The sequence below is a fragment of the Pelophylax lessonae genome (assembly GCF_965119305.1).
Source record: "Pelophylax lessonae genome assembly, chromosome: 12".
NCBI lineage: Eukaryota > Metazoa > Chordata > Amphibia > Anura > Ranidae > Pelophylax > Pelophylax lessonae.
Genome location: NC_138779.1, coordinates 125,993,465 through 126,014,061, shown reverse-complemented (window position 1 = coordinate 126,014,061; position 20,597 = coordinate 125,993,465). Strand labels below are relative to the sequence as shown.

The following is a 20,597-nucleotide window of genomic DNA, read 5'->3' as shown; positions in this document are numbered from 1 at the left end:
ATAAGCAGAGTTTAACTTTATGGAAGTTCATTCCTCCTAAATATAAAATAGGTGTTGCAATACAACATACATAATTTACTTCATTACATATAGAGCGTGCCAGGCTCAGTACACCTTGGACAATAAGGCCCCATGCGACAGAAAAAATGAGCTGCAAAGCTATTTCTGACGCCAGGAAAAAGCGGTGTCAAAAATGTGCCTTTAGCAGCATTTCGCATTGGCGTCAATGCATGTTTAGGCACGTCGGCGCTTAGCAGGGTTTTTAAATAAACACAACCCTCTTCTATATGTGACCAATCACATTTTTCATTTTTCACATTTTAAAAAACGCCTGACACTGCTAAAAGCCGATATATAGCGTTAAGCTGCGTTTAGCTGCGTCGGGCGTTTTTACAGCTTAACGTTGCTGCTCCTGAGTCCTGAACGCACTGGCCCTGGGTTTTTCTTGAAGCTTAAAAATGCCTATGCCACTTGGAGCTCCTAAAAGCCTGTGTGTGCATGAGGTCATAGAATAACATGGAGGGGCGTTTTTAAGCTGCAAAGAAAAAAAAAACGTCTGAAGCTCCTAACAGCAGCTGCAAAAACGCCCTGTGTGCATGGGGCCTTAAAAATAATATTTAAGATCTATTTGATAATAAAATAACAAAAATGCCATTGTAACTAAAAATGTCAGTTGGTTTACTCAAATATACTGTGCACTGCAAATGCAGTTGCTCCAGAGCTTAGTAAATGAGGTAAAGCTTCACTATGAAAGGAATACCCAATCACATTTTTGCTTGCACATGATAAAAATTAGCAGAGCTTCCCCTCATTTACTAAGATTTATGCTAGATCAACTGCACTTGCAGTACACAGTATATTTGCTTTTAGTAAATCAAACCCATTTTGTAGAAGAGCAGAATTCTAATTGTAGATTATTTATGGTAATGGGTGAGAGAGGGGGAGCCCCCCCTTTAAGAGAAAATAATATTTGATTTTTAACACACGAACAAAATGTTCGTTTTTTAATTCAAATCAGATTTCTCCTAATTTTACAAAATATTTCTCCGTAATTTTGATTGTTGCCCAGCAGCCAAAAGTATTGTCAACCTGTTAATTTGACGCAGGGTTTGCTATTAGATGCCAGTACAAGATCCATCTTTTTATTATACGAATTTGTTTGCTTTATAGTTTAACAATTAAAGGGTTCATATGTTGATTTAATTAGCGTTGCTAGGAAAGACACTTTCTTTAGCCAGAAATTTTTATTATCACTCTTCAAGTGGTAATTTCACACATCAATTTTGTTTTGCCAAACGAAATTAATTATAGCATAATATATATGGCATTTTACATTTTGCTGTAGTAATATTCGTTTTGGTTCTTAAACATTGAATTTCAAAGTTTTTTCAATATTTAATTGCAGTTAAATAAATGAATCACCATTCTCTTGATCAGTGGCATTAGACATACTGAATGTTTACAGTATATAATTCACTTGTCACTCATGAAATATGTGAAATACACTAACGGGGCTTTCTCCAAAATCAAAAATGCAAACAGATGCCTAGAAATGCCCGCAAACCAGAAAATGGAGGCAGCTTATCATGTCTAATAGCTTGACACCCACAGGTACACTTTAATAGCAGGATGTCTTGATAAAGACTTTTCTGTTGAATCAATAATATATTAATTTGGCGGTACACATATTTATCAGTTGTTAGACTGATAATACACGTCAGTCACTGCAAGAAAGAAAGATTGCATACTGACAAAACATTGATCTTAGTAGTCTTCAGCTGACAGACAGCAATGGATTCTTTGACATCAGCTTAATATTACTGGCAGAGACAAATATTTGATTTCTTTCTAGATTCAATAATATATAAAGAGTCAGAATACTGCTTTGATTCTCATGCTATTTCTCAGAATTGAGTTTGTCTACAGGACACGTTCTGTAGACCTTGTAGATTTGTAGATCACAGGGTATACAGCATAAACAGTCTATGTTCAATCTGTTTTATAAACTACATGTGTATGGAACTAGGTAAAACATTTTGGCATCACTCTTAAAGCGGAGTTCCGGCCACGGGGGTGAAATCTAGCTAAAAATACCCCCGGGACAGTCAGGGCTAGTACATTCCACAATGGATAGCCTCTGTACTGTCCCGGGTCGCACTTACCTTTTAGAAGAAATACTTACCTTGAAAATTTCTTCTCCAGCGCTGCCATCTCGGATGTTGGCAGCTGAAGCCAGCGCGTCCTCTTCTGTGTCCTCTTCTGTGTCCTCTTCCGTGTCCTCTTCCGTGTCCTCTTCTCCCAGAATGCGCCTGCACCGGCCCCGCTCGTCACTTCCGGTGCCTCCACAGAATGAGGCGCCAGCACCGGAAATGACGAGCGGGGCCATTGATTCCTGGGAGCGATGACGTTCAGCTCCCAGGAATCAATGCAAAGAGGAAGTGACGGCGCGGGCCGCGGCCACAGAGGGAGGAAGTTGAAGAAAGGTGAGTATATTTTCTTCAATAACAAGGTAAGTAAACAAAAAAAAAAATCGTAACTATCCATTTGTTTTTCAGGTGACTAAGAGCAAGCGGATGGCCCAAAATCGATTATGTCGATTTTGTGGCCGGAACTCCGCTTTAACAGTTATTTCTTTTTTTTCAAATTGATAACAAAGGTGTGTTCATTCATGAACTAGTGCGCTTAGGCTGAATATATGATCCATAATGCACTGGTATCTATTAGTTACCAATAAGACAATATTGTAGCTGGTGACGTCTTGGTCAAGTGTGTCTGATGGAAGAAGACAAAGTGTAAACTGGTCATGGAGCTAGGGGGTAGAGGAGGCAGAAAGGGAGATGGTCATACAAGAAGCAAAGTGGCAACTGCTCATAAATCTAGAGAGCAGAGAGAGGATACAGATGGTGGCTGAGCATGGTGGCTCTTGTGGGACTACAGGAGGTAGAGTTGGCTCATAAAACAAGAATGAGGATGGGGGGGTAAAATAGGTGGACCAAGAGGCAAATAAGAAGCAGAGTGGAATGTAATATGAATGAGGGGAGGGAGCCACCAGGGAAGCTGCTGCAGACAGCATGGGAAGTGCGAAGAGGAGCAGTACAGTGGTGCATGTGGTTTCTACTATATTCATTCCTGGTGGTTGCATTCTTCAATACCAAAAGCAAAAGTTATAAACTCTCTATTTACTATGCAGTAGAGTAGCTGGCACTGTGGCTGCTGCATTGTTAGTATTGTCAGTATCATAGACACAACAAGCTGTTGTGCCAGCTCCCTAAGTCTACTTGCTAATCTTTACTTTAAACGCAGCTTGAATCCAAATACAAGACTTTGATTAAGCCTTGAAATATGGGAAGTCCGCATCCCCTGCAGTCTGTGGGTTGTACCTTATTTTCCTAACCAAAGAGACTTGTCAAAGGAATTTCTTGGCTGTATGATTGTCTTTACCAGGCAGTCCTCAACACACTACTTTAGACTACTTTAGATTTTTGTCATAGATGTCAGTTTTCTACATGGGTGCTCCTTACCCTCTTCTCACAGTCTGATGCTGAGATATCATAATAAGGAGTCTGTATGGGCAGCGCAATAATCTCTTCTTCTGCTTTCACCGGGTCTAAGTGTACAATCTGGGGAGACATTAATGGACACATTTATTATTACAATTTTGAAGAATTGGATTATTTATGTATACACAAACACATTTGCAAATCTGAATGACACATTGTAAAGAGGAAAGGATCGTCGCTACTCCTGACCAGCCCCAGTGAATAAACGATGTAGCGCAGCCTCAGTCTACTTGTCTCCACCAAACCACACACCTTGATGCCTGAAGCATCAGGGTGTGTGGTTTGGTGGAGACATGTCGGCTGAGGCTGCTCTTCATCATTTTTTCACCTAGGCTGGTTGGGAGTAGCGACGATCCTTTTCCCTTTACATTTACTAACCCCCTGGATTGGTATCAGGACAAGCCTGCACCCCATGTTCTGGGACACAGGGATACACTTTCACCTTCACCTCATAAGCAATTAAACAGGTCTGACCAACACATTATTTTAACCCAAGTTTATATTATATCATTATTATTCCTTGGATCAAATTATTTTACTTACACCACTGAACCATTTCATATATACAGTTTTTATATAATTGTATTTTTTTAAAGATTTAAAAAATACAAAAATGTGCTATTAAAACCTACAGCGAATAAAGTATATCTCATAATGTACATTAAGTATCACAATGTGCAAAGATAAAGAGTATATTCCCCTTGGGGACGGACAACATGTTGTTTATAGACATTGAAAAGTACCTATTTACATTTTTATTGGTTAAATTAGATGGATTTGTGTCTTTTTTCAAACAGACTAACTATATAACTATGTACAGTATCTCACAAAAGTGAGTACACACATCACATTTTTGTAAATATTTTATTATATCTTTTCAATCTGACAACACTGAAGAAATGACACTTTGCTACAATGTAAAGTAGTGAGTGTACAGCTTGTATAACAGTGCAAATATTTGCTGTCCCCTCAAAATAACTGAACACACAGCCATTAATGTCTAAACCACCAGCAGCAAAAGTGAGTACACCCCTAAGTGAAAAACTCCAAATTGGGCCCAAAGTGTCAATATTTTGTGTGGCCACCATTATTTTCCAGCACTGGCTTAACCGTCTTGGGCATGGAGTTCACCAGAGCTTCACAGGTTGCCACTGAAGTCCTCTTCCACTCCTCCATGATGACATCACAGAGCTGGTGGATGTTAGAGACCTTGCGCTCCTCCACCTTCCGTTTGAGGATGCCCCACAGATGCTCAATAGGGCTTAGGTCTGGAGACATGTTTGGCCAGTCCATCATCTTTACTCTCAGCTTTTTTAGCAAAGCAGTGGTCGTCTTGGAGGTGTGTTTGGAGTCGTTATCCCAGCAAATTTACACGGTTATACAAGCTGTACACTCACTACTTTACATTGTAGCAAAGTGTCATTTCTTCAGTGTTGTCACATGAAAAGATATAATAAAATATTTACAAAAATGTGAGGGGTGTACTCACTTTTGTGAGATACTGTATGTAACCTATAGTAAACCAGACAGATAAAACAAACTTGTCACATAAGTAGGTTTAACATAACCACTGTATCTGGTAACCAGAATTGCTAACAAAACTCTTACAGTAACTGTGAATCTAGAAACATGTAGAAAGCATACAATTCCATATCTAAATTGATTGATTCGGATGTATCATGATTGAAGTCTATTCATATATATATTTTTGGATATATATTTTTAGGTAAAATGTAACTCTACTTGCAGACATATATGTACAGTAATCCCCCGCTCCATCGCGGTTCAGTTTTTGCGGTCCCGGTAATTCGCGTTTTTTTTTGTAATGTTATTTTACTATATAAATCATTAAAAATGAAATATTTTTGTGTTTTCCATAGCTCTTGCTATGTCTCTCAGTATCTTTTATGTGTTTAAATAAGTTTCTATTGTTTTAAAAGTGTGTTTAACCACTTCCTTACCGAGTCACGTAAAATGACGTCGGCAAAGTGGTTGTCTAGATCCGGGCCGCCGTCATATGACGTCGGCCCGTTCTAGCTGCTACTGCGCGCCCCCGGCGGCGCGCAGCGGCGCGATCAGGGATGAGGCTCGTCCCTCGGACATAGCCCATCACTGATCAAGGTAAACAGCCAATAGAAATTGGCTGTTTACCACGTGATCGGCTGTGTCAATCACAGCCGATCACATGAGCGGCTCCAGCACGAGCCGCTCGTTCTCTCTGCTCTGCGCGCCCCCGGGGGTGCGCCCCCGGGGGCGCGCAGAGCAGCGATCGGGGACGAAGCTCGTCCCTCGGACAGAGTCGATCCCCGATCTAGGTAAAGAGCCAATGAAATTGGCTCTTTACCACGTGACCGGCTGTGTCCAATCACAGCCGGTCACAAATGTCAACAGAGAACACGGTAACTAGCTGTCACCGTGTTCTCCTCCTCACACACTGATCCTGTGTGAGGAGGAGATTGTGGTAACAGCTAGTTACCAACTACAGTGCACCCTAAACACACTGATTGCCCCCCCCCCCAATAAAGAGCACCTGTCACTAGCCCATCAAAGTACCCGAGTACCTGTCATCAGGTACTCAGATGACAGGTACTCGGGTACTCTGATGGGCTGGTGACAGGTATTCGGGTACTCTGATGACAGGTACTCGGGTACTCTGATGACGGATACTCTGATGACAGGTACTCGGGTACTCTGACGGGTACTCGGGTACTCTGATGACGGGTACTCGGGTACTCTGATGACGGGTACTCGGGTACTCTGATGACGGGTACTCGGGTACTCTGATGACGGGTACTCGGGTACTCTGATGACAGGTACTCGGGTACTCTGATGACAGGTACTCGGGTACTCTGATGACGGGTACTCGGGTACTCTGATAACGGGTACTCGGGTACTCTGATGACGGGTACTCGGGTACTCTGACAGGTACTCGGGTACTCTGATGACAGGTACTCGGGTACTCTGATGACAGGTACTCGGGTACTCTGATGACAGGTACTCGGGTACTCTGATGACAGGTACTCGGGTACTTTGAGTACCTGTCAACGGAGTACCCGTCATCAGAGTACCTGAGTACCTGTCACCTACCCATCAGAGTACCCGAGTACCTTCCACCTGCTCATCAGAGTACCTGACGCCTGAAGTACCCAAGTACTTGCCACCTGCTCATCAGTACCCATCACTACTCATCAGTACTCATCAGTACCTATCACGTATCAGTACTGATCATCAGTACCCATCAGTACAGTATCACCTATCACCTATCAGTCAGTGAGTACTACTCATCAGTACCTATCACCTGCCTGTCACCTGCCCATCAGAGTACCCGAGTACCTGTCACCTGCCTATCGGAGTACCCGAGTACCTGCCACCTGCTCATCAGTACCAGAGTACCTGTCACCTGCCCAACAAAGTACCCGAGTACCTGTCACCCTTCATACAGCCACCATGTCCAAGTCCAAAAAGGTTTATATACGTCGTCCGTTTAAACCTAAATACCGGTGTTATGGTAGCAGATAGCTGCCATAACCCTGGTATTTTTTTAAACGGTGGACGGTTGGCTTTCCGATAAGGGTGGTCCCAGCGGCGGATTCGCCGTGGGATAACCCTTCCGGGATGGCGGAAGAGGCGCCCCCCCCCCCCCCCTCCCGACGCGTTCCGGTCCTTTTCCCCGCTTACCGGACCCGCCGGCAGCGGGGAAAACGATCCGGTCCCGAATCCTCACAGACAGGATGTCGAGTGAGGGCAAGCTTGCCCTCACTTGACTCTATGGTCTTGGAGGACCGGAGCTACGGAAAATGTTGTTGCCTAGCAACCGGTTTAAAGGTCCTTTTTTTTTTTTTTTTCATTTTATATTATAATTATTATTTTTTTTTTTTTTTTTCTATCTTTTAGTGTACTTGTGAGATCTGAGGACTTTTCACCCCAGATCTCACAAAAAAGAGGTCCTGTCGTGCCTATTTCTATTACGAGGAATATTTACATTTCTTTTAATAGAAATAAAAATGATCAATTTTTTTTTTTTTTTTTAAACGGTGTAAAAATAAAAAATAATAAATAAAATAAATAGTAAAAAAAAAAAAAAAAAAAAAAAAATTAAAGCGCCCTGTCCCCGTTAGCTCGCGCGCAGAAGCGAATGCATACAGAAACCCCGCCCACATATGTAAACGGTGTTCAAACCACACATGTGAGGTATCGCCGTGATCGTTAGAGCAAGGGGAATAATTTGAGCCCTAGACCTCCTCTGTAACTCAAAGATGGCAACCTGTAGAAATTTTTAAATTGTCGCCTATGGGGATTTTTAAGTACCAAAGTTTGTCACCATTCTGTGAGCGTGCGCAATTTTGAAACATGACATGTTGGGTATCTATTTACTCGGCGTAACATTATCTTTCACATTATGGAAAAAAATTGGGCTAACTTTACTGGTTTCTTATTTTTTAATTAAAAAAAGTGAATTTTTTCCAAAAAAATTGCGTTTGGAAGACCGCTACGCAAATACGGTGTGATAAAAAATAGTGCAATAATCTCCATTTTATTCTCTAGGGTCTCTGCTAAAAAAAAATATATAATGTTTGGGGGTTCTAAGCAGTTTTCTAGCAAAACAACTGATTTTAGCTTGTAAACACCAAATGTCAAAAATAGGCCTAGGCAAGTGGCTAGGGATGCATGATGATGCTCCTTGGATGTTCGGCCCCTCTATATGGCTAGGCTGTGAAAAAGTCTCACACATGTGGTATTGCCATACTCAGGAGGAGTGGCAGAATGTATTTTGGGGTGTCATTTTTGCTGTGTACATGCTATGTGTTAGGAATATCCTATAAATTGACAACTTTGTGTAAAAAAAAAAAGTTTTCATTTTTTTCCCACATTTTCCAAAAACCTGTGGAGAAAAATGATATGTTCAAACGACCCATAATGCCTCATAGAATATACGTTGGAGTGTTTGCTTTCCAAAATGGGGTCATTTTGTGGACTTTTCCATTGTATTGGTGCTCTAGGGCCTTGAAAAGTGTGATAGGTAGTAAGAAAGTTTTATGTGTATTTATGCTCCTAGAACGCCTGAATGTGCTTCTTGGACGTGGAGTCTCTTTTTGTGGCCAGGCTGTGTAAAAGTCTCACACATGTGGTATCGCCATACTCAGAAGGAGTAGCAGAATGTATTTTTGGGTGTAATTTTTGCTGTGTACATGCTATGTGTTAGAAATAGCTTATAAATTGACAACTTTTAGGGAAAAAAAAGAAAAAAAAATTTTTTTCTTCATTTTCCCAAGAATTGTGGGAAAAAATTACAACTTCAAAAAACTCACCATGCCTCTTACTAAATACCTTGGACTGTCTACTTTACAAAAAGGGGTCATTTGGTCGGTATTTGTACTGTCCTGACATTTCAGGGCCTCAAGAAAGGAGATAGGCAGTCAGTACATCTGGTGTGATCAATTTTCAGTAATTGGTACCATAGCTTCTAGACTCAATAACTTTCACACAGACTAAATAATATACACTAATTTGGGTTAATTTTACCAGAGACATGTAGCAGTATACATTTTGGCCCAAATGTATGAAGAAAAATTTATTTTTTGCAAAATTTCATAATTGAAACTAAAAAAAAGTGTTTTTTTTTCAAAATTTTTGCTCTTTTTTTGCATATATCACGAAAAAAAAAAACCCCAGTTGTGATCAAATACCACCAAAAGAAAGCTCTATTTGTGTGAAAAAAATGATAAAAATTTTGTTTGGTTATAGTGTAGCATGACTGAGCAATTGTCATTCAAAGTGTGAGAGTGCTGAAAGCTGAAAATTGGTCTGGGCAGGAAGGGTGTCTAACTGCTCTGTATGGAAGCGGTTAAAGACCTTAAAATGCTTCTACACGTACAGTGACAGTAAAATAAACATGCCTACAATGCATTTTAATAGGGTTTTTCTATTTCGCGGAATTTCACTTTTCGCGGCTGGGTCCGGAACGTAACCCCCGCAATGGAGGGGGGTTTACTGTATTACCTTTAAACCAGAGATGTATAGTAACTAAGTAGAACTACTTCACTACTGTACTTAAGTACCGAAAGGCGGTATCTGTACTTTCCTAGAGTATAATTTTTTTCTCCTACTTCCACTTTTACTTCACTACATTTTTCAATGATTTCAATACTTCTACTCCGATATTTTTTTTTTGTGCTGCATAGTTACTCGTTACAATTATAAAAATTACCACTGCCAGAACAGTAGATGGCAGGTTTCATGAAGCTCAAAACATGTGTATTATCAGCGCATACGAAAATAAATGCTACTGTATGTATAAATAAAAGCTGCATTTGAAATAATAAAAAACAACATGATGTTCAAACTTTTGACTTCTTTCTTTAATAACTACATAACACAGTACTTGTACTTTTACTTTCAGTACTTGAGTACCAAATTTTTTAAAAAAACTACTTGTAATACTTAAGTACAAGAAATGTTGAATACTTTAGTACTTCTACTCAAGTCACTTTTTGATCGAGCACTTCCACTTCTACTCAAGTCACTTTTTGATCGAGCACTTGTACTTTTACTCAAGTATGGGTTTCGAGTACTTTATACAACTCTGCTTTAAACTGAGAAAGTGGCATGTTTGAGCCACAAAACACATCTTCAGTGAAATAAAGAAATTTGATGTTCATTCAATACAATGAGCCTGATCCTATCTAGACAACCCCCAACATACATTCCTATGGGCACCTCTGCAGTTTGAACCACCGACCTTTTTTTGCTCCTTTTCAAACAAAAGGTGGAATATGCCCCATCATGGCACTGGTACAATGCATGTTTAAAGGTACTGTCGTTAGGTGATAACAAGCAGTTTGTACTATTCTAAAATCCTTTAATTAAAATGCTGATAATGTAAAAAAGTAAAGGCAGGAGCCAATTTGTAACAATTAAAAAACATCAAGAGAACTATATTTTTTAGCCAATGGGTTCCCATTCAGCAATAGCAGCATTTAGTGCCTTTAAATCGAGTTCCTTTTCATTATCTTGCAAGCCTGGATCTCGGCTTTTAAACAGAAATAACAGAAAGCACTTATTTTTCATTCTCTGGTCTGTACTAGCAGAAGGACAAAAGCAATATACTGTAATTGATTGCTACACAACGTTTTCATAGTTCAGTCCATCTATCTAGGTTTGTTAATGAATCTGTATACCTGAATGTCTTGTGCGGTTATGTGGGTTTTTACTTCTGTTTTCTTCTTTGGTGGAGGTGCTGGTTTATGTGATGGAGGAGGATCTACTCTGAAGACAGAAATAAAAGACGGAAACAATAGATTACTTAGCATGAAAACTGTGTTTTATTTTATCTCCAACCTGGGAACCTTGGATGTGTGGGGAATATTAAATGAAACCATTCAAAATGCAAAATACATGTGTTAAAGGTCTCAAATGCATTAGTAGGAAACCAAGACCTATCAGTATGTGGATAGGTCGGAGACCCATTGTAATTATTGTGTATTCAAAAAATGAATACAAAAAAATTTTCCTTTCTTGTGGTGTATTAATGCTGCATCATCAGATCTTTTATCATAAATAAACAGTATTTTTATAAGAATCAGAACACTTTATACAAGTGTGCTTGCACCAAAGAATTGAAGTGTAGGATAAAATTATGTGAACAAAAAGACAGCTTTCAAGGGTAAGATAGGAAGAATGGAGTATTCAGGCAAGCAAAGGTCATATCCAGTCATGGGCTTAACTACAGGGGTCGCAATTGCGACCTGGCCCCATCCACCAGGGGCCCGTGCAGCCCCCCCCCCCGTACACCTGGATAGGAGGGATTGGAAGAGCGGCATATAGAGGAACTGCTCCCCTCTATTTTCCCCCTGGAGCCACTGAAAGCCTGCTTCTCCTCTCCCTCCTGCAGCCATTGTATGCCTGAAATATGGATGTAATCAGTTTCTCTACTTGCTGCCCCTCCTATATAGGTCCTGCTGCCTCCCTGTGTTCTCTCCTGTCCCCTCCCCTTGTCTGTCAGCAGAGCTGCATGCATCCTCCTTCTCCTGCCAGTTGCTGCAGGGGATGTGTCAGGGTGGAGAGCATGTAATTTACCTGCCCTCTCTTTTTTTGAATGGACAGAGTCTGTGATCGGTACCAGATCGGGGTCTATTCATAACTGAAGCATTGTAAACTGTGTTTATTATACTTCAGTATGTGAATGGACAGGAAGCTCTGTAGAGAGCTATCCCTGTCCATTTATTCTTTGCAGCTGAGGCTGGAAAGATTGGAAATCTTATTTCTCTGCCTCAAAGGTGAAACATCAGAGGTCTGTTTAGACCCCTGACATTTCACCAAAGTCCCCCAATGGATTCCTACAAAAAGAAATGTAAAAGAAATGTAAAAAAATAATAAAATATTTAACAGTAAAAAATAAATAAATCAATAAAACGGTACAAAAATACAAAAATACTACTGAGACCAGAGGCGGAACTACCAGGGTCACAAAGGTCGCAATTGTGACTGGGCCCTGACGTTCTGCCATCGGGCTTGAAAGGAAGGGCCCTAAGCTCAGATGGGAGGGCTCAGGCTGGAGGTCAGGGGGCCCTTCATGGTTTCTTGCACCAGAGACTTGAAGGTTTTACTGTATCCAGTAGGCCAGAGCCAAAGTGAAGAAAAAAACAGATTCAAGAGAGCTGCCTAAGGTCATTCTCAGGAGTTACTAGAGGGGAGCATTAAAACCAGAGAATGAGGCAGAGACGTAGTCAGGAACATAGTAATGATATAAGGCAGTGGAATACTAGCATGGTCAAGGCATGCAAGCGATCAGATCAAAGGCAGTTCAGAGGTTGGGAAGTAACAGATTCAAGGAGATCTCAAGTAGAAAAGCAACACTGTTGACATAGATTGAGAGCAGGCAGAAACATGGAGGGAAATGAGAAAGAAGACTAGAATATAGGAAACTGAAATTAGGCAAAGGCACGGTTGACAAGGAACACTAAGAACACAAGACTAATAGGAAAAGCAACAAGGGTTAAGAAACATAGAGCCAAACCCTAGGGACAGGAAAAGGAATTCTAAAACGGCCAGCCAGAGTATGGACCAATCAGTAGGCAAACAATTGATCATGCCCAACCTTAAACAAAGCTCACCTGAATAGATAACTAAGGCACGCGTGTCAAAAGGAAGTGCTAGAGCGCAGGAAAAGCCAGAAAGGAATGTAAATGAAGGCCAACCAGTAAGCAGCAACATGCAGATGGCAGAACCCGGGAATGAAAGGACAGAACAAGATCAACGGGTAGACAGCAGGTCCCAGGGAAGACAGAAGGAGCAACAACAGGTTCCCATCAGAAGAGTCCAATGACCAACTGTGCCACAGAGAAGGAGCAGACCAGAGATAATTTACTATTTAATCCACTCAATGTGTAAAATTGAGATATATTTGCTGATCTATTGTGGTTTTGCTCACTTTTGAAGCAGTTATTTTTTTGATTTTCTTTGTGTTCAGAATATATAAGTGCAGCATCACCCTTTTTCACTAAGCGCGCAATTCTTTGTGGGATACACATTTGCTGGTTTGGCAGAGACCATGAAGCCCTATAGTAAATCATTATTGTGTAGCAATTACCCCTGAAAGGGGTGCTGGATTTTTTTGGTCTTTACCCACACAGCCAGGCATTAGGAATTTCCACATTTTATCAAAGGCTCAATAATCAGTCCAGGGGATTTGATTTTGTTTTGTTTATTTAAAGGGATGAACTTGGATAGGGCATAGGAATGCATGGGATGCCCAGAACTGAAGAACTTGGATAAATACTTGAGGACTTGCTAATGTCTCTTGGGTAATCAATGTTGGAGAAGGATCTGGGTGTTCTGGTAGATCATAAGCTTAATAACAGCATGCAATGCAAAGCTGCGGTTTCCAAAGCCAGCAAAATCCTTTCTTGTATTAAGAGAGGTATAGACTCCAGAGAGAGAGAGATAATATTTTGCCCTTGTACAAATCATTAGTAAGACCTCATCTGGAATATGCAGTTCAGTCCCAGGTACCAGTTCAAAAAGGATATCGGGGAACTGGAGAAAGTGCAGAGAAGAGCAAACAAACAGATAAGAGGCATGGAGGAGCTCAGTTATAAAGAAAGATTAGAGGAACTGAATGTACAATATCTTCAGAAGAGGAGATTAACCACTTGCTGTAGTTTTACTGTGACAGGTCGGCTCTGTTACGCAAAACGACTTACATGTACGTTCCTTCGTGTAGCAATTAGTATGGGCGCGTGCCGCCGCTGGAGGCGCGCACATGTGTCGATTGGCTAGAGGGGGAGCCAATTAGCGGGAGCCAATTGCTCCCCATGAAGACAAAATGGCAGTCTGCTGATGTAAGCACAGCAGACCGCTGTTCTGTCCTGTGTTCCTCCTATTTAGGAACACAGGTCTCTGTGTTCATCCAGTGAGCCCCCCCCACACAGTTAGAAAGCACCCCCTAGGCACACATGTAACCCTTTAATCCCACCTGGTGTTAACCCCGATCCCTGCCAGTGTCATTAGTACAGTAACAGTGCATGTTTCAGCAGTGATTACTGTAGTAATGTCACTGGTCCCCCAAAAGTGTCAAAAATGTCAGTTAGGGGTCCGATCTGTCCACCACAAGGTTGCAGTCCCACTAAAAACTGCTGATTCCCACCATTACTAGTAAAAAAAAAAAGACAAATCTTTCCCCTAGTTTGTAGATGCGATAACTTTTGCGCAAACCAATCAATATACACGTATTGGGATTTTTTTTACCAAAAATATAATATGTAGCAGAATACATATTGGCCTAAAATGATGAAAAAAATTGATTTTTTAAATTTTTTTATTGGGAATGTTTAATAGCAGAAAGTAAAAAATATTGTTTTTTTTTTTCAGAATTGTATTTTTTTGTTTATAGCGCAAAAAATAAAAATCGCAGAGGTGATCAAATACCACCAAAAGAAAGCCCTGTTTGTGGAAAATAAATGACATCAATTTTATTAGGGTACAGCATCGTATGATTGCACAATTGTCAGTTAAAGTAATGCAGTGCCATATCGCAAAAAATGGCCTGGTCATTAAGAGGGAAAAACCTTATGGTCCTTAGGTGGTAAAGGGGGATATGATCAACATGTATAAAAACATAAGGGGCCCATATAGTAAACTTGGTGTTCAGTTATTCACATTAAGGTCATCACAGAGGACAAGGGGGCACTCTGCACGTCTGGAGGAAAAGAGATTTTATCTTCATACTGTATATGAAAAGGCTTCTTCACAGTAAGAGCTGTGAAAAGGTGGAATAGACTCCCTCAAGTGCTGGTTCTGGCCAGCTCAGTAGATTGTTTTAAAAAAGGCCTGGATTCTTTTCTAAATGTACCATAAAAAATATAACTGGATGCTCATATTTATAGGTAAAGTTGATCCAGGGAATATCTGATTGCCTGTTGCGGGATCAGGAATACATTGCCCCCACCCCACCCCCCCTGCTGGAGCAAACTCTGGATCATGCTTTACTGGGGGGGGGGGGGATTTCTTTCTGTGTGTGTGTATCCCTTCTATTTGTGTGTGTGTTTTCTTTCTATGTTAGTTGAACTGGATGGACTTGTGTCTTTTTTCAACCAGATTAACTATGTAACTATTATAAGAAATGACTCCAGCTATGCTGTCCACCCGTGAAAGTGGAGATGCAGCTGCAATGACAACAAAAATTTCCAAAACTGAAGATGCAGGCACTGCTCCTGGCAGGAATACCAAAGCATCTGGCTACTACTGTCCCAAATTAGAGATATGGGGGTGCTTCTGGCAGCTTTGCGCTGGCTCTAAGCTGTCCCCTGGTCCCAGACATGTAGAGTATTGCATCTTACTGTCTTCCCTATACAGGCTTAGGTTAAGTTGAAATGGAAGTTACTTACTCAGTCCCTTTAAGTGGTTCCTGGAATCCAAGCATGGGCACACTGCAGGGCCTTGATTTCAGGTTGGCTTCAGCTAAGCCTAGCTGAGGCTGGTAGACGGTGTGAGGCTTCAAGCTGCTCCTTCTCTCTTCCTCTCGCACTCTCTTACTCCTGGCCTTCTTTCTGCCCAGGGGCAGAGCCCGCAGCACAGTGGTCCTCTCCAGACAACTGGACTCTGCTCCCAGACTCAAGCTGCTCCTTCTCTCTTCCTCTCGCACTCTCTTACTCCTGTCCTTCTTTCTGCCCAGGAGCAGAGCCCACAGCACAGTGGTCCTCTCCAGACAACTGGACCCTGGACTCTGCTCCCAGACTGCAAGGCTCCTGAATATTTATGGGTTGCTCCCCCACCATCCGGTACTCGCCTCCCCGGGGATTGGTGGGAACTACATAAACATTCAGGCTTCTTCCTCTGCTCCTCCACCCACTAGATTCTAGAACTATTCACAAAGTTTCAGAAAACAGGGGGAGGGGGGTAACAGAGCCACAGCCCTTGAAGCACTGCACAGTAAAAACACAAATTAACCCCTTCTCCTCTGCCTACAAAGTAGCCAAACTAAATGTACCTTGCCTAGTAACACTGTGCGTGCTACACTTGCATTATGATATTTATTGTGCTGTGCCATCTGTGTTTCTTTTAATATGCTAAAGAGATTCTGAATAATGTATTTGGCATTGATATTTGTTCTGGGAGTTATTGAAGCATTTATACACTTACATGTCACTGTCTGTGTCTGATTTATGCTTCTTCTTCTTCTTTTTTCTTCTTATCAGGAATGCAATCACTGCAGCTGATAATATAAGAAGTGCTGCTAATGCTCCTCCAAGAATACCCAACATGAGTGTGGAGAGTCCCTGGTATATGGGTTTATCTGAAAAATATATACAAAATCAAATAATTAGCTGGTAGATGACATAGAAAGCCACAAGCAGACCTTACCCTAACCAATTTCCTGCTGTCTGTCCCCAAAGATCATCCACATCAATACAGACATTGTGACAAATGTTCACTCATTCACTCACTCATGTGTACTCAATGTACTGCTGGAACTTTGCAGAATTACCCAATATAAGGCAAATCGTAAGGTTTTACTGTTATCATCTGCAGCGTGGTGTTGTGTGTAAATCAAAAGACTGGCTAAACCAAATTACAAATCTTTTGAGAAAAAAAAAGTTTATATATTCCCTTTAACAGTGCACTTTCTGGTAGCCTTGAGTTCTTTAAATTCATTTTGTATGATACAAGTAAAAGAAAACACTTAACACCTAACCTATTGCTGTAATATGGATAATCATGCTGGTCGGTCATGTGACCTTTCCCAAGCCACAAGTCAAGAGGTCTGGGCTGATGTGGAGGGTCTTTGAGGAAGAACATCTGTAGACAGTTCTCTTCAATCCTCTGAGGGAGACCTTAGACTGCTGTAGGTTTGCATTTATTATACCACAACGTAAGGTTTTAGGCTCTTTCATTTATATTATGGCTGTATATTAACGCAGCAATGAAGAGGTGTTCATATTTACTTTCCAGTCGAATGAATAACAAAAAACTAACTGGAGCAGAACTTCTGCATCTCTTGATTAATAATTCCCATAGGATAGAAAAGTAATACATTTTAATTTTGTATGCAAATATGGATATACCCATTATTAAATATTTATTTTTAATTCACAGCTTTTTTTTATATCTTGGTGATGCTTTCTATTTGTAGACATAAACAGCATGGCAGATTACATGGGAGCAAGGCAGATTACATGGGAGGAGGGCACTTTGAAGGCAAGAAGGGCACAATAAATGGGAGCAGGGCACATTACGAGGGAAGAGGGCACATCAAATGGGAGAAGGGCACATTACATGGGAGCAGGGCACAATAAATGGGAGCAGAGCACAATAAATGGGAGCATGGCACATTACATGGGAGTAGGGCACATTACGTGGGAGGAGGGCACATTACGTGGGAGGAGGGCACATTACATGGGAGGAAGGCACATTACACGAGACCAGGGCACAATAAATGGGAGCATGGCACATTACATGGGAGTAGGGCACATTACGTGGGAGGAGGGCACATTACATGGGAGGAAGGCACATTACACGAGACCAGGGCACAATAAATGGATGCAGGGCACATTACGTGGGAGGAGGGCACATTAAATGGGAGCAGGGCACAATAAATGGGAGCAGGGCACATTACATGGGAAGAGGGTACATCAAATGGGAGAAGGACACATTACATGGGCGCAGGGCACAATAAATGGGAGCAGGGCACAATAAATAGGAGCAGGGCACATTACGTGGGAGGAGGGCACATTACATGGGAGGAAGGCACATTACATGAGACCAGGGCACAATAAATGGGTGCAGGGCACATTACCGGGGGGGGAGAAGGGCACATTACGTGGGAGGAGGGGACATTAAATGGGAGCAGGGCACAATAAATGGGAGCAGGGCACATTACATGGGAAGAGGGTACATCAAATGGGAGAAGGGCACATTACATGGGAGCAGGGCACAATAAATGGGAGCAGGGCACAATAAATGGGAGCAGGGCACATTACATGGGAGGAGGGCACATTACATGGGAGGAAGGCACATTACACGAGAGCAGGGCACAAAAAATGGGACCAGGGCACATTACATGGGAAGAGGGTACATCAAATGGGAGAAGGGCACATTACATGGGAGCAGGGCACAATAAATGGGAGCAGGGCACAATAAATGGATGCAGGGCACATTACGTGGGAGGAGGGCACATTAAATGGGAGCAGGGCACAATAAATGGGAGCAGGGCACATTACATGGGAAGAGGGTACATCAAATGGGAGAAGGACACATTACATGGGCGCAGGCACAATAAATGGGAGCAGGGCACAATAAATAGGAGCAGGGCACATTACGTGGGAGGAGGGCACATTACATGGGAGGAAGGCACATTACATGAGACCAGGGCACAATAAATGGGTGCAGGGCACATTACCGGGGGGGAGAAGGGCACATTACGTGGGAGGAGGGGACATTAAATGGGAGCAGGGCACAATAAATGGGAGCAGGGCACATTACATGGGAAGAGGGTACATCAAATGGGAGAAGGGCACATTACATGGGAGCAGGGCACAATAAATGGGAGCAGGGCACAATAAATGGGAGCAGGGCACATTACATGGGAGGAGGGCACATTACATGGGAGGAAGGCACATTACACGAGAGCAGGGCACAAAAAATGGGAGCAGGGCACATTACATGGGAGGAAGGCACATTACGTGGGAGCAGGGCACATTACATGGGAGCAAGGCACATTACATGGGAGGAAGGCACATTACGTGGGAGCAGGGCACATTACATGGGAGCAAGGCACATTACATGAGAGCAGGGCACATTAAATGGGAGCAGGGTACATTACATGGGAGGAAGGCACATTGCATGGGAGGAAGGCACATTATATGAGAGCAGGGCACAATAAATGGGAGCAGGGAACATTATGTGGGAGGAGGGCACATTACGTGGGAGCAGGGCACATTACATGGGAGTAAGGCACATTACATGAGAGCAGGGCACATTAAATGGGAGCAGAGCACATTGCGTGGGAGGAGGGCACATTAAATAGGAACGGGGAAGATTACATGGGAGCAGGGCACAATAAATGGAAGCAGCAGGGCACATTTAATGAGAGCAATGCACATTACGTGGGAGGAGGGCATGTTAATTGGGAGCAGGGCACAATAAATGGGAGCAGAGCACATTACGTGGGAGGAGGGCACATTAAATGGGAGCAGGGAACATTACATGGGAGCAGGGCACAATAAATGGGAGCAGGACACATTACATGGGAGCAAGGCACATTACATGGGAGCAAGGCACATTACATGAGAGCTGGGCACATTATGTGGACACAGTGCACATACATAAGAGCAGGGCATATTACATGGGAGAAGGGCACAATATGGGGCAGACAGCAGGGCACATTACATGGGGCATATTATGGAGCACACATCACTGCACATCATGGGGCACACAGCACGGCACAGCACATTATGAAGCACTTCACAACTGCACTTCATTTAGAGCTTGGAATGTACCGGGTTGGCGGCCAATTTCTTCTATAGGGAAAAAAAAGGTCTTGCTGCCTTTTTATACATCATGGGGCATGGTGAAGATGTGTTAGGGTGCTGTTAAAAATCAATAGCACCACAATGCACAATCACAGTTCTCTACTACACGTTGTAGTAATACATGAGTTTACAACACATTACAGCAAGGAGGAGAGTGTGAATGGGCCCCAAGCAGCCATATGCAGCATTCAGCATATGTACAATCATTCTGGCTGCTGTTGGCAGCTGGAGACAGCTGGCGACTGTTAGACAATGAGTGACAGATTTTTCAGCTGCAGAACAAAGAGAAAGAAGTGTGCAACCTAATGCTTCTACCAGAATATGTGAGAGAGGGAGTGTGAGAAGCAGGAGTTCATTGTTCTTGGGCTTCTGTTGGGTCACAACATGGAGAACACAAAATATAGTCGCTTTCTGAACTCTTGCCAGTTCATTAAGGGCTGATTAATGCAAGTGACGTTATTAGCAGGCAGTTGAGCACCCACCTAAACAGAGCAATGCAGCCCCTTAGGGTTGTATCCATTCTGCAGCCGTGATGATTTGCTTCATGACCGAGGCAAATGGTAAATGGCATTTCATATTTGGTAGGAGGTACAGCCGCTAAACGCAAACTGCTCAAGTGAACAGGAAACAATCCACAACCACCCTGTAACCGCCAGCAGTGTGTTCAGTATTCTGAGGGTTAAAGCAGGTGGTGAGATGACATATTGTCATCCATCAAACACCCTCTGAAAAGTGATCCACCGCAGAATAATAGTTGAATAATGATCCCTTATTCAGTTCAGCTGAGGCAGCAAAGAAGAGAGTAGCTTGAGACCAATGCTTAAAAATTAATAAAGTTTTCTGACATACAGAGATCACTACAAGGGGGCAGGAACAAATATGAAAAAATACCAATTAACATGTCAGATTAGTTAGAGAAACAGCTGGATCAGCTGCAGTGAAGAGGTGATGTTTGTCGGATGTGGGGAGGAGAGGCTGCAGATGGTTTTCCGAGTTTAACCATGACAAT

At 42.2% G+C, this 20,597-nt stretch overlaps 1 protein-coding gene across 1 annotated transcript in view; it reads right to left on the bottom strand.

The window, feature by feature from the left end:
- The window catches only part of LOC309568773 (uncharacterized protein), an 88,739-nt gene extending 72,386 nt beyond the window's left edge, over positions 1–16,353 (bottom strand). Inside the window, exons 1-3 of the mRNA XM_082274553.1 lie at positions 16,200–16,353; positions 10,739–10,826; positions 3,522–3,620 (exon numbers count right to left, since the gene is read on the bottom strand). Of these exons, the coding sequence (XP_082130679.1) occupies positions 3,522–3,620; positions 10,739–10,826; positions 16,200–16,321 (309 nt within the window). The 5' untranslated portion in view covers positions 16,322–16,353. The remainder of the gene's footprint in view (positions 1–3,521; positions 3,621–10,738; positions 10,827–16,199) is intronic.
- Positions 16,354–20,597: the final 4,244 nt, after the last annotated feature.